The sequence below is a fragment of the Gymnoscopelus microlampas genome (assembly GCF_963454915.1).
Source record: "Gymnoscopelus microlampas genome assembly, chromosome: 22".
Taxonomy (NCBI): domain Eukaryota; kingdom Metazoa; phylum Chordata; class Actinopteri; order Myctophiformes; family Myctophidae; genus Gymnoscopelus; species Gymnoscopelus microlampas.
Genome location: NC_139959.1, coordinates 12,052,351 through 12,066,655, shown reverse-complemented (window position 1 = coordinate 12,066,655; position 14,305 = coordinate 12,052,351). Strand labels below are relative to the sequence as shown.

At 42.1% G+C, this 14,305-nt stretch overlaps 1 protein-coding gene across 3 annotated transcripts; it reads right to left on the bottom strand.

Moving 5' to 3' along the window:
• Nucleotides 1-1,878: 1,878 nt before the first annotated feature.
• Nucleotides 1,879-12,893, bottom strand: LOC311039236 (xin actin-binding repeat-containing protein 1). 3 transcript variants are annotated; one of them, XM_084048924.1, is made up of 5 exons: nt 12,681-12,893; nt 10,494-10,630; nt 8,623-8,661; nt 5,650-8,208; nt 1,879-5,001 (listed from the first exon to the last, which is right to left on the bottom strand). In XM_084048924.1, the coding sequence occupies exons 4-5, from the start codon at nt 8,206-8,208 to the stop codon at nt 2,335-2,337; spliced, it is 5,226 nt and encodes a 1,741-aa protein (XP_083905050.1). In that variant the 5' UTR covers nt 8,623-8,661; nt 10,494-10,630; nt 12,681-12,893; the 3' UTR covers nt 1,879-2,334. The 3 variants fall into 3 exon arrangements, with proteins under 3 accessions (XP_083905050.1, XP_083905048.1, XP_083905049.1); XM_084048922.1 differs by having other exon boundaries at nt 1,879-8,208; XM_084048923.1 differs by lacking the exon at nt 12,681-12,893 and adding an exon at nt 10,846-10,864 and having other exon boundaries at nt 1,879-8,208.
• Between the last annotated feature and the right edge of the window lie 1,412 nt (nt 12,894-14,305).

The following is a 14,305-nucleotide window of genomic DNA, read 5'->3' as shown; positions in this document are numbered from 1 at the left end:
ATTATAAATGCATAATTAGCTTATAATACTGTGTAATTATATAAGCACTCACGCAGTAAATACTCGTAATGCTTTATAACAATCATAACACATAAAGCATTTTATAATACTTCGGCGGTCAGATATACTTCATAATTTATTTTTGTTTTTCTTTGTGTCATGTCAAATGGCCACATTATGTTATGTATCGCATACAAGGCTAATGTGTCGCAAGCCACATTTTTGTGAAAGCTGGTCAAGTATTAGGTATTATCTTATAAACTACTTATAACACTATAAGCAATCATACTCTAAGTACTCGTATTGCTTTATAACAATAACCCAGTATGAAGCATTTTACAATGACATATGGTCAAGTATCATAATATTGCATAATTACTGTCCACTCAAAGACTCTTTCTTTTGGCCAAGATCGTGGTATATTATCCTTTTGCCTGGTTGCAGATGAATCTGCAGGGAAGGGCATTTTAAAATGCTTTAGAATGTGCTATGATTATTATTATAAAGTATTTATGAGTGCTTATAACTATTTTTCCCCTGGTGTTTAGTATGTTTATAATGCATTATAGACATGGGATGCACAGCAAGTATTACCGCAATGACTTTAAAATATAGAACATAGATGGTGGTGACAGTGGTAACAGCTGTAGTAACTATACCTGTACTCACCGGTGGTATAATATGAGCACTGAGCAGGTTTAGATGACCTATGCCTCAGATTCAGTGCTGGTCTTAAGAAGCCACCGGTCCTTGTGTTGGGTGCGGCCAAACCCCTCATCATAGTTGCCTTTCCTTCTGAATAGCTGCTGGTAGTGAAATATGCAGTAGAACTCTCCGTATAGAGGTGCATAACTGCGTACGCTACAATAGAAAACATCCACGCACAATTATTTAAACCTCTTAAAGGAGTAGTTCGCCCAAAAAAATGACTTATTTACTATTAAGTACACACCCCATGAAGCCTTGAATTCATGGAGATTATTTAGTTTTTGTCGCATTCCTGAGCCAATAATTCGGTGACCGAGTGGTTGGTCAGTAGGGGACTCCAAAGTCATTTTTTGGGTGAACTACTCCTTTAAACCCTATAGTCTTAGAGAACCGGACTTGAATTACAACTATGCTTTTTTCCCCGTCTACACCAAATCTCTTTGCCAAAAATAGCAGATCTACAAGCTCACAACGTGTTGCGTTGCGACACGTTGTGAGCTTGTAGATCGGCAATTTTTTGGTTGGGCGAATGTTCCCTCCAGAAAAGGCATGCTGGGTTTCAAGTGGTCAAGATTTGATTCTTCAAGCTGATGATTGATTGATTTATTGATATCTTTATTGATCATGACATAAAAACATATGTCACATGTAACCATTGCGTTCCTTAACAATGAGGATTTATAAAACATAATGTAATTGCCTGAGAGAGCATTGTGTGAAGGTTTTAACATGTTTAGATATATTTACTTATTTTGAAAGAAACATGAATAAGATTCGGATTAGATTCAATTGAAAAAAAAAAAATATTTCATGCTGGATTTTCCTCCTGAAAATGTATGCTACTGTACTATGGCTGTGTATGTAGAGGTGTATTTAGCCAATCTCTGGCTTCACCAAAGGGTGTAAATCAAAGATTAATGTTTCCAGTTGATTTTATTGGTAGAATAATTCTAAAATCTCACCTCAGTTTTTTCTTACAGTGTTTACAACAGAAACAGTTTTTGTGAAAAATGAACTTGTCTGCTGTAAATTTCTCCATTGGATAAACTGGTTTCAGGCATGCTGAACACATGTCTTGAGCAGATTGTTGAAACTGAGGAGAAGAGTAAGACGTGTGTAAAGGATCATTGTATGACAGCGATAAGTTGAAATAACAACAAAAAACTAATATTGCAACCAAGTTTTATGTATTTAATTTCAAATTCAGTCAAAACATATAAATGATACAACCTAAAAATATCTTCCAAATTTTGCATATAATAACCATAATATTCAGTTCTAAACAATGCAATACATCCTCCACCCCAGTATTAAAAACATTATCAACAAAGACCTATCAAATATTTTTTATTGGAAACATTTTCAGTGGATTTCTCAGTGAATAAGAGCTTTACTCGCTGTCGGTGGAAGTCTCTGTCCTAAACCGTTCCTTTTGTTTTATTATTATTGTGTTTTTAAATTATAATAAGCAATTCTTCAAGATTTACAAGCTTGAAGAATTGCTATTTTTCGCTACTTTTGTGTGACACTCTTGTATGATGAAGTAGGGCATTCATTAACGAAAAAACATAACAAGTTGAAACATGGAGATAGAAGGTTTCCACCCGGCAGCAACGATATTCAAACTCAGGGTTTGTTGTTGATGGGCAACCTGACCTCTGGATACGTAGTGACCTGATTTGCGGTCGGACTGGTCACTACCTGACCACTAAGTGATGTCCTTGTTTCTGGCTGAGTCGTGACAACAGTGGAGATTTTGGATGAGTAAACCCCGTTGCCAAAGTCATCTGTCCTCTCATAATTCTCTGTTTTGGTGCCTGTCACACTGTTGCCCTCACAATCAGTCTGTACCTGTAGTACACTGACCTCACGTTTAGACTTCTTCTTTTTTCTAGAGCTTTTTTTGCCCTGAGCGGCAGTGTTGCAGTTCAAGGTCTTTGTTGAAAGGAATTTCTCTGGTGTGTTTGGGCTGTGCTGACCGGTTGGATGTGTTGCGGTCTCTGGTGTCACTACCTGTGTTTTATCGTTCTGTCTAGCAGCAGATTGGATTTCGATAAAGGCAGGGGAGGATGGAGGACTAGGTTTTGGACCAGGTACCTCAGGCTCTGATCCTGTCCTCTGGTCAACATGCAGACCTGCTGTGACTCTCTGAGTGGTAAGGCTTGCCTGTGTCTGTGATGTTGCAGTTCTGGTTGATCCGATGCTAATTTGACTAATATTACCAGAAGTAGAGGATACTAGGGACGCTTTAAACAAGCCAGATAAACCAGCAATGTCAGAGTCAGATTTCAAATTAGAGACGGAACAAAGTGCCTTCTTAATGGCGTCTTCAACACCCACTAGTCTGGCTAAGGTCTGTTCTTTTAGATTCATGATTTCCTCGCTGGCTCTCTCTAGATCTCCGAAAACATGTGCCATCGATGACATGCTTTCAGTGTTCTTTGGGGCCGCCATCTTGACTTTGTGTTCCACTTTTGCCTGCTTTGGTATCTTTGCTGGAGAGGTGACGACCCAATCAGGCACATTCTCAAACACACTTCGCAGTGAGCTTACGTCAACGTTGCTCGTGTCCTGTTCGATCTCCTCGACTTTTGTCAGAATGTTCTGCAGCTCCTCTTGCTTTCGCAAATTGTCGAAGATCTCCATGGCTGCCGTCATGTTTCCTCTCATGATCTCATCCATGTGGACCGACAGCCTCTGTAGTCGTTCATCCTCTGTCTCCATTCTCACCTTCCTTTCCCTCATTACAACTTTACTTGTTTGTATTGAATTATCTTTGTCTGTGCTGTTGTTAGTGGATGTGTGCTCATGGTCGTTGGGTTTACTGCATGTGGTGGGACCGGTAACAATGTGTGGTTCCGCATCCACGTGTGTGAGAATAGTCGAATTATCATGTCCAGATGAATGTTCGGGGGTTTTGTTCTCATTCTGGGCAATTCTTACTCTTTTAGGTTTTACGGGAGCTATCTTGAACTGAACATTCTTTCCCCCTCCGAATTTCTTACGTGCTTCCTGAAAATCTACGGGACACTCTTCTACGGCATTCTCCTCGTCTTTGGCTGAATCATTCTGGGGAGATTTCTCCTCTGATGTAATAGGCATGCCCTCTGTTTGGCTCATGTTACCCTCATGCACTAAGCTGGAACCACCACTTATTTCTTTACTGGGAGTTAACTGAATCTCCACAGACGTCTGGATAGCTTCAACCGCCGGCTGATTTGCGTCACAACTTTCACAGTCAAGCACATGTGGACTTGATTTAGTTGCATAGTCTGTTTGCTGCAAGCCTTTAGCAAGTGCATCTTTATAAGACATTGTTTTTGTAGGTAATGATTGAGGAGGTTGCTCCTCTTTTGATTCTTTCATTTCAGCAGTCGTAGCACTGATTTGAATCGTGTTGGTCAATTCACTATTTGCATGGTTTGATTTCAAATGTGCAGGTTTAGGGGGGATAGCTGGTTTTGAAGCAGTAGACCTCTTGCTCGTCTTGGAGGAGGGTCCCGTGGCTGGTACATGTGGTGTTTGACATGGACTTATTGGTGGCTCTGCAACTGCTGAACTCTGCTCGTCATTGGTCAATTGGCCGAAATCTGCACAGGGCGCTGACTTCGATTCAGTCAAAAGTTCAACTCTGTTGTCTGCTTGGTTTTTAACAGACACTGTTTTACACACTGTTTTTTCTTCTTTCTTTCTTTCTTTCTTTTGGGATTTGGAGGAGCCACGGTATATCATTGCCGCTTTGAAGTCCCCTTTGGAGACGTTAATGCTGGACCTCTCCAGGGAATCCAAGGTAGACTGGAGATTACCATGAACAACCTCTTCCTTATCTTCTTGATGCAGTTCTTCTGTTGCAGCACTCTGCAAAGACTTAATGGCTGCTTTTAGGTGTCCTTTCTGAACTACCTCCGTGCCCTGTTGTTGGCCTTCACCACACATGTCACTGGCTGAATCTGTATCTGTACCTGCTGAACTCTGCGCTACAGTGGTCAATTGGCTGAAATCTACACAGGACGCTGACTTAGATTCAGTCAAAAGCTCAACTCTGTTGTCTGCTTGGTTTTTAACAGACACTGTTTTACACACTGTTTTTTCTTTGTGGGATTTGGAGGAGCCACGGTATATCATTGCCGCTTTGAAGTCCCCTTTGGAGACGTTAATGCTGGACCTCTCCAAGGAATCCAAGGTAGACTGGAGATTACCATGTACAACCTCCTCCTTATCTTCTTGATGCAGTTCTGTTGCAGCACTATGCAAAGACTTAATGGCTGCTTTTAAGTGTCCTTTCTGAACTACCTCCGTGCCCTGTTGTTGGCTCTCTGCACCACAGGTTTCACTGGCTGAATCTGTATCTGTACAGCTTGTCTCCGTATTCTCATGTTGGCCCTGTGATCTGCGGTCAGCGGTGTTGAACGTCTTTTGTTTTTGCATGTCACCGGGGGGAAATCCTGCTTGCACTTTGGCTACTTTGGCTACTTTGGCGGCATTCGCTACCTCAACATCATTCCTCGCTACAGAGGCTATATTATGGAGCTTTGAAAGTTCTTTTGCCTCATTCGTGGCCTGCTGGAGATTGCAGATCGCAGCCTTGAGGTGACAGAGTTCGTTTTCATCATCATCTACCACTTGTTGCAGTTGGCCCAATGTTTCACAGGATGCTGACTTAGACTCGCTCAAAAGTCCAACTTTGTATTCAGCTGGGTTTCGAGCAGACATCGCATCCACTGTTTTACACGATTCTTTGTGGGATTTTGAGGAACCCCGGTATATCATAGCTGCTTTGAAGTCCCCTTTGGAGACGTTAATGCTGGACTTCTCCAGGGAATCCAAAGCTGCCTGGAGATTACCATGAACAACCTCTTCCTTATCTTCTTGATGCAGTTCTTCTGTTGCAGCACTCTGCAAAGACTTAATGGCTGCTTTTAGGTGTCCTTTCTGAACTACCTCTGTGCCCTGTTGGTCTTCACCACACATGTCACTGGCTGAATTTGTATCTGGACCTGCTGAACTCTGCTCTTCAGTGGTCAATTGGCCGAAATCTACACAGGACACTGACTTATATTCAGTTTCTGCCGGGTTCTGAACAGACACAGTTTTAGAAGTGTCTTTGTGGCATTTGGAGGACCCACGGTATATCATTGCCGCTTTGAAGTCCCCTTCGGAGACGTTAATGCTTGACCTCTCCAGGGAATCCAAAGTTGCCCGGAGATTACCAGGAACAACCTCTTCCTTATCTTCTTGATGCAGTTCTGTTGCAGCAGTATGCAAAGACTTAATGGCTGCCTTCAAGTGTCCTTTCTGAACTACCTCTGTGCCTTGTTGTTGGGCCTCTGCACCACATGTGTCACTGGCTGAATCTGAATCTGTACAGCTTGTCTCCATATTCTCATGTGGATGAAATGAAGCTTTAGCTTCATTTTTGTCCTGTGAGAATTCATGGGTGTCACATTTTGAAGAAGGCTCCCCCTTTCCACGTGTCTTACTTTGACCTGTGAGTCCAGGAGAATGCTTGGTAGAGTGAACAGCATCACTGCGAATCATTGGTTTGGGTTGGACAGGACGTTGATCTGCCGAGAACATGTTTCTCAATTTCTTCACGTCCACCGGGACCCATTCAGGATCTTCTACCTCTGTGTCGTCTCTTGCCAGAGGCTGGGTCTGGTCAGGACAGGGTTCCTGCTCCAAGGGTTCGGCCTGAAGAGTTTTCAGATACTCCAAATCCCCCTTCTCAATGCAGCTACTGAACAGTTTCACATTTCCCCTCATGTTGGCGTCGGGCGTGATCGACACCGGACAGCCTTGGTCTTGAGCGTTGGCCAGAAGGCAGCTTATGGTCGATTTAACGTCCCCTCTTACATCTTGAATGTCACTGTCATGTGTCACTGCACTCACCGCTGGTTCACCAGGTTCAATGCTGCATCCTTGCGGAGGAGGACGGTAACTTTTCACGTCTCCCTCAGCGTAGCGGTAGAGGGAGTACACAGTGACTTCATCCTCTTGAATGATCACTCCTTTTCTCAGGGAGTTGTCTTGGTAGAGAATATCCTCAATGAGCTGAACTGCATTTGCTGTTTTGAACTCTGTATCTTGCTTGGCATTGAATTGGTGCTGGTGGACAGGTACGTCCACCTGAGTGAGTGCTACATTCCCTTCCTTATCCTCCTTCAGGTAGATGACCTGCGGCTTCCGGTTTGCCCTTGGTAACAGCTGGAGTATGAAGTTATTTGCCCCACCCTCTGCCACCTCATTATATTGTATCTCTGGCCCAGTCAGGGATAGCGTATATTTAGCCTTTGTGGCTAACATCGTCTCGTGGACCTCAATGACTGACCCGTTTGAATGGATGGCATTGAAGTGATAGAGAGAATTCAGCGTTTCGTTAATTCTCTCCACCACCGTCTCCATTTCCTCCTTGTTCTGGTGCATAATTTTATGGAATGGCATGGTGTCAAACAGGTGGGTTCTGTTCTTAACCTGAGCCTCGTTAGCCCTGTTGTCTACTGCTGGTGGGTCACCATAGGGTGAGACACTGCTCTGGCCCTTTGTTTTACAGTCGTGTGATTTGTCTCTGTTTAAGTTTGTTGAGATAAAAGGGTTGTTTTGGAACAGATCTGCACTTGTTTTTATTAAATCAACTGTTTCCTCAAAGCCCTCTGTTTCCTCAAAGCTATCCCCAAAGCTTTTGGGAAAGCTCACTGACTGATCCTCAAAGACAGGTTTGGCAGCTGGAATGCCTTTCTTGTGTTCCTGATTATCATAAAAGGTGTGTTTGGAACCTGAACCAACAACATGGATGCATGGCTCCTGCTTGTGACACTGCTTTGCCAAATCAAGGTTTTCAACAGAGACACTGCTGTTTTCTCTGTGTTGTTTCTGTTTTTTGCCCTTCTTCTCAACCTTTTGTTTTTTCTTTTGCACTGCCCCTGTCCTGTCCTCAGAAATGACAACCTTTCCCTGTAGCATGCTGTCTGAACTTGGTTTAAAGTTGTCAACACGTTGACTCTCAAACATCTTTCTGGCAGACTGAACATCTATTCTAACCATCTCCTCGGATTCCACGCCGAGATCGTTTGCGGAAGTGTCCATTTGGGCTACCTCCAAGGTTTCATTAATCCTCTCATTCTGAGCTGATGTTCTTCTAACATCCCCTCCTTCCGCTGCTCCTTCTGCCATGTGTGTCTTGGTGGCATCGGGAGCCTCTGTGTTGCGCATGTTCTCAAATAACCAGCGCCTGGAGAGCACCTCTCCCTCATATCCAGTTTCGGCAGCTGTTGGCCCACTCTCTAAGCTCAGAACCTCAGTCAGCTCCTCATTCGTCAGCTCTGGTTGAGTGTGCTTGAGGAGCCTCCGCAGTTCACCCTTTTGCCGCTTTTGGTTAAAAATCTCTTTGGAGGGCTGGGGTGGCATGGAGTGCAAGGTGGGCTGGATATGTGTCCCGGAGACGTGTCTGTCCCGATGAGGTAGAGGAGCATCTTCTTTAATGTGCTTGGGGTCTTCTGCCATCTTAGGTGAAGAGCAAAATGGTATTGTCATCATTGAGCCTTAATGTCGCTGTCCAATAGAACTCATGCGCAAAACGGGCAACCAAGCTTTCGGGAATTAGAGCTGTGTCTTACCGTATGTGAATTGGTTCAGCCAATATGCATTCCACATGCATTCCAAGTGGGTTAGTTGCACTCCAAGAAAAAACACCATTGTACTCATATTCCAAAAACAAATTATTATAAAATAGTTCATTTTCAATTTTGTAAAAAGGTAAACAGGCATAAATAATGTAGGTGCAATATTGTACAGTAGGCATACAGTACTTTCTACTTACTTCAAAGTAGAGTGTGTGATTGTGACAATACCACTCAAAACGCAAATCACCACAAACATGCAAAACCATTGATCAAATTCTGCACACCATTAGCTTACCTTTACTCTTTTCCCAAATCCAGATGAGTGATCCTGAGCCTAGAAGGAAACAATCATTATCTCAGGTCATGTGTAAACCATAAAATGAGCAATGTTTTTTTCCAGAGTCAGGCCTTTAGGCCAAATGGGACTTGTAATACTGTAGCTCATCGTGTGTCTGATGTAATGGGAATTTCAAAGTGCATCTTCCTCCATAGATAATTAACTACAGTAAAGTGCAGCTGCACATCTCTTTATCAGACTTGTTAGCTCATTGAGCTTGCAAAGTGTGTAGACCAGGGGTTTTTTTCAGACCAAGGACCCCCTAGCTGAGAGAGAGATGAAGCAGGGATCCCTCACTACATATTGTATGAAATTGTGTTGCAGATTATAGTCCATGAGCCAGAGCCCCAAAATTGAGCAATGATTATCAAAAGAGTGGGCAAAACCATACCTATATTAAATTGTTCATAGGGTAAATACGAGTAAATAAATATATGATAACCTTTCCACAGGAGCAGCTTTTTCATGGTTATCACACATTTTGTTATTTTCCCCATACGTACATGACAGGTGAAAAAATGACAACATTTTAAAAAGAGTTATCATAATGAAACTTCCCCAGTTGATTACTTACATGAAGACAATGATTTATCGTATTACAAGTTTTCTGAAATTGTATTTTTAAATATGCAAATTGGGCATTAGGAAAATATGCCCACATTTGCATAACTTTCCAGAATCAACATTGGAACATTGGACAAAGCGTCAACATACTTATTTCATTTTGTTAAGATGTTGGAGTCAAAGGTTTTTAACGAGGGAATATTCAATATCTGGCTCAATTTTGGGGCTCTGGCTCATGGACTAAATGCCTAATTTGCATATTTAAATATACAATTTCAGAAAACTTGTAATACGATAAATCATTGTCTTCATGTAAGTAATCAACTCAGGAAGTTTCATTATGATAACTCCTTTTTAAATTTTGTAATGTACGTATGGGGAAAATAACAAAATGTGTGATAACCATGAAAAGCTGCTCCTGTGGAAAGGTTATCATATATTTATGTACTCGTATTGACCCTATGAACAATTTAATATAGGTATGGTTTTGCCCACTCTTTCGATAATGAAATCCTGTCTGGCTTATGGACTATTAAACGTTTTCATAGATTTCATGGATAGCTTCATAGACTTGTTTGATTCATGGTAATGTGTATTTTCAGACATTTAACCACTTAAACCCTCAATTCTTAGTAAACTTGACCGTTGGCTCTGTACTTGCTGCTCTTTTCCCCCCTCTACACCAAAGCTCTTTGCCGAAAATAGACGATCTACAAGCTCACAACGCCTCGCAGCTCAAGGCGTTGTGAGCTTGTAGATCGGCTATTTTGGGCTAAAGTTCTCTTCAGAATAAAAATGCTAGGGTTCAAGTTCAAAATCCCTATCACACAAAGATTTGGTGGCCCCCCTGTAGTAACTCTGAGGACCCTCTAGGGGTCCCGGACCCCCTGTTGAAGACCCCTGGTGTAGACTATTTAGTCTCTTTTTGGATTTCAAACCACGTTATTACTCTGTACTGTAATATTAATAATATTAGTTTTCATTAGCACTTGAAATTTTATTTCAATGTGTACTGGATTTTCAGACCGAAACATTCTAAATGCATGTTAGCTGATAACGATCGTTATGGTCTCTTATCAATACAACAAGATACAAACAAGAAAACAAGAAAGAAATCATTGTAAAGAGTTTGTGATTATTCTAATCAATCCACAAGAGCATCTATTTCACTATACAGTATTCTGATATTTACTGTTTACCTGGAATTCAGGGATCACGTACAAAAGACTATGCACCAAAAAAGGCAATAGGAGACAACTACTGACCGGTTTTAAGAGGCTATCTCTTGGTTCTGCAGCTGCCACCTTTGACAGATAGAGAGCAGAGATGGATTTGACTGAGATTTCGCTGGCCTGGCTGAAAGAGCTGTCTCTGAAGTCTGCAATCGACCTCCTCTTATCCGCTGCAGAAACATATACAGTAAATAGACACAGTGGTTGTAAGTCAACAAACCACGGTTCAGATTCTGCATGTGCTGCGTATTGCTTCAATCAGTCAGTCAGACAGACAGACAGACGTGCATAAGATGTGATCAAAACTCCCTGAGATGAGTGATGATGATAGCATTGTTAACTATTCACAGTACTGTTCACATTCCTTTTCTGGCCAGGACTTTACCCTTTCAACTGTTTCAATGGGATCCCTATAGCAAGAGCCTCCAAAAGCTCCAGTGCACTCATCAGGATCCCAGCTCTGCTAGGATCCTGATGAGAGTGCGTAAATATAGTACGGGCACATCACACCCATCCTCCACTCACTGCATGCACTGGCTTCCCATTTCCTCCCGGACAGAATACAATTTCTCTCTGTTATTCCATCAATGCAGCCACGGTAACGGTAGCTTTTACTCTGTACTGTAGCACTTTTAGATTTCTTTCAAGTGTAAGGTACACTATAAATAAAAATGTATCACATGGGGTTTGTTGTCACTATAATGCAGTTCGTTTTTTCTGCCCTTAGATTGACAATGAAAAGATTTAGTGTTGTAAAGTTCATATCAAAGACAAAAGACCAGCTGCCTCATGTCACGAGTATTTTAAGAGACTGTCATAAGATCATGTGATCGAGAGGCAGCTACAGAGTTATGCCACTATGCAGATCATGAAAACAATGGCATAAACAATTATAACCTCGCGTTGACAACCGAACCGATGACTAGGGTTCTCATGAGTACACTGTGTAGTGTGATTGTCAATAAAAATACGTTGCTGTTGATTGTCATTACACACTTTCAACGCTGAACTTCAACAGCTGCCATGAAGGCAAGTTATAAATGTACTGCTAGTGGAGTAGCCGGACTGACACTTGACTCCACTGACACATTTAGATTTAGGAGGATAGGAAGGTCTCAGCTTAGCATTGAACCACAGCGGTGAACCCACGTCTTTTAGCCCTTTGTAAGACTAAATTAACTGTTCAATATCAACTTGCAAAGAGATGAGTCAAATGTTTAAGTAAAGACTTGCTGGAGTTGTGAATCACTACTGTAAGTGTGAATTAGGTCACATTTAGTGATGTCAAAACCTCACTCAAAAGCACTTCCTTCAAGAAATATGAATGCAATTCGTAATTACATTATTAGTGATCTATACAACACATAAGGTATTAATGAATATAAAAACATATAACAGTTGTAATGTGTTATTATAACATTGATTATAACAGTCCTTTTTTCTTCAATTTTTATAAAAGCTTGTTTGGTTGGTTTTGTTTTATGGTATATATTTTTTTAGTATTATTTCTACACACACACACACACACACACACACACACACACACACACACACACACACACACACCTGTAAACGGTGAAATAGTCACATTTTTACTCGTAAGTAAAAGTATCAATACCGCAATGTAGAAACACTCTTATAAGTAAAAGTCCGGTATAAAACATTTACTTGAGTAAAAGTGATAAAGTATTGGCATCAAAATATACTTGAAGTACCAAAAGTAAAAGTGCTCATTATGTAGAATGTCCCATTTCACAAGTTCAATATGTATAAAACATCTTTTGAAAATAGATATACAAGCTCTCAATGTGTCAAATAGCCAAAGCATATAGAGGGTTGGTTAATATACGTTTTACTTATAGTTACTTCTAAGTAGCTAAAGTTTTTAAAGAATTATAGTGGTTAAAAAGTACAATATTTGCCTCTGAGATACTGTATAGTGGAGTAGAAGTAAAAGTATTGAAAATTGGAAGAGTAAATGTACTAATTACATTCCAACCACTGTAAACATCATGCTTGTAATCTTGCAAGCAAGCACACACACACACACACGCACGCACGCACGCACGCACGCACGCACGCACGCACGCACGCACGCACGCACGCACGCACGCACGCACACACACACACACACACACACACACACACACACACCCTGAAACACACCCTGATACACATCCAGGCACGACGCAAAGGTTGTTCATATAAATCTGTACTCACAGAGTGAAACGTCTCCCAATCCCTTGTTTCTATGGTCTGTGTCTCTTGGTTAGAATCAAAGCTGATGTGTAGAGGTGTCTGGTCTTGAAGTACTGTGGGTCTAGTATGTCTAGAATAGATGATCTTCTCTATGCAGACCCCAAAGTCTCTTTCACTCTTCCTTGCTCTTGCCCTTGTTCACCATGTGGATGCTTTTACAGTCATCCCTGTTGTGAAGACAGCTGACCCTGTCACCCCCGCACCGCACACTCATGCAGGACCTGTGTCGTGGCTGGTTATTTCTGGACTTGAGTGCAGTGTTGCCCTGTCCGCTTATTATAAGCGACTTTGGGCTTCTTTTTCTGTAAAGTCGATTTGGAAGTTGCAGGTTGCGGTTCTTTGGACTTGTTTCTGAAGTATAGTTGCTTATTTGAGCTTATTTGTCCGCAGACCCCCCATCTGAAAATATTTTGTGCCAGGGACCCCCATACAAGATTTGTGTTGTTAAAATGTTCAAAAACATTCCGCATTTAAGGTTTTAAGTGGTTAAACTGATCTTGATAGGTGCTTTTTTTTGGCTTGTTTTATATAGACCTGGTTGCTTGTCTCTCTCACAAGATCTGGCAACACTCTCCTAGACTTGAGTGGCCCGGTATGCCCACAGCAGGTTGAGTCAATCACAGCTCCCTGCCTGCACTGTCATGGTGTTGATAAGCTGCCCCTTCCTCCCCTGTCCACCCACCTAATGTACCCTCTTAGACTTTATTTTGGTTGCATGGCTCAGTGTGTGACATGCATGCCCTCTCTATGATGTTGGCTTGTTTACCAGCAGCGTCGGTGTCGTGCGGCCTACGATTAGTGAGGCGCATAACAGCCACAGAATTCCTTCACAATTTAATCATCCACGGTAATCGTCCATTACCGTGCCTAAATGATTTCTTTGTGTTTTCCCCGTAACCCTATATATACCAACTGTAATACAGATTCTATCCAAACTGATATAACAAACTAACAAATTTGATTTAGAAGACATTAGATGGTACTCACCACCAGATTCAGATGTTGTTATTGCTGTTATTTTCTCAAAATCAATACCACCTATGGTCCGTCTCCTCTCTGTTCGGGTTTTATTCACCACCTAGATAGAGACAATTTGGATCATTTATCCATTAATGTATTGATTATTCCCTGTCAAAGCCCTAACAATAAACAGTTTACCTTCAGTGTCGCCCCATTTTCTGTAGCATTAGCTTTAGCATCATCAGGCATGACAATGGAAGCACCAGCAGATGTTAGGCCTTCCCGCTTCTCTCTGGGGGCCTCGTTCCCCTCGAAACCTCCTTTCGTCTCTGGTGTAGTGGTGTCGGCGACGCTGGGAGGCGCGGTGGGCCTCGCGGCTCTCATCACCGGGCGTGGCGTGTCACGCTTTGACTCAAACAGAGCCCTCAGGGCCCCTGTGCCCCCGGAGCTGTGTTGTAGGCTCCCCATGGACTTACTGCGGGTCAAGTTGGTCTTGACCAGAGGAGGACGTTCCTTCTCCTCATTCCTCTTCAGCAGGTGGTCCAGTGTACGCTCTGGTTTACTTTCCAACTGCACACTCACATTGGGAGACGACACGGTGGTTGTTGTTGACTTCAGGATTGTCT

Coding starts and splice junctions, on each gene's coding strand:
- LOC311039236 (XM_084048922.1), bottom strand. CDS start 8,208: ATGGCAGAAGACCCCAAGCACATTAAAGAAGATGCTCCTCTACCTCAT.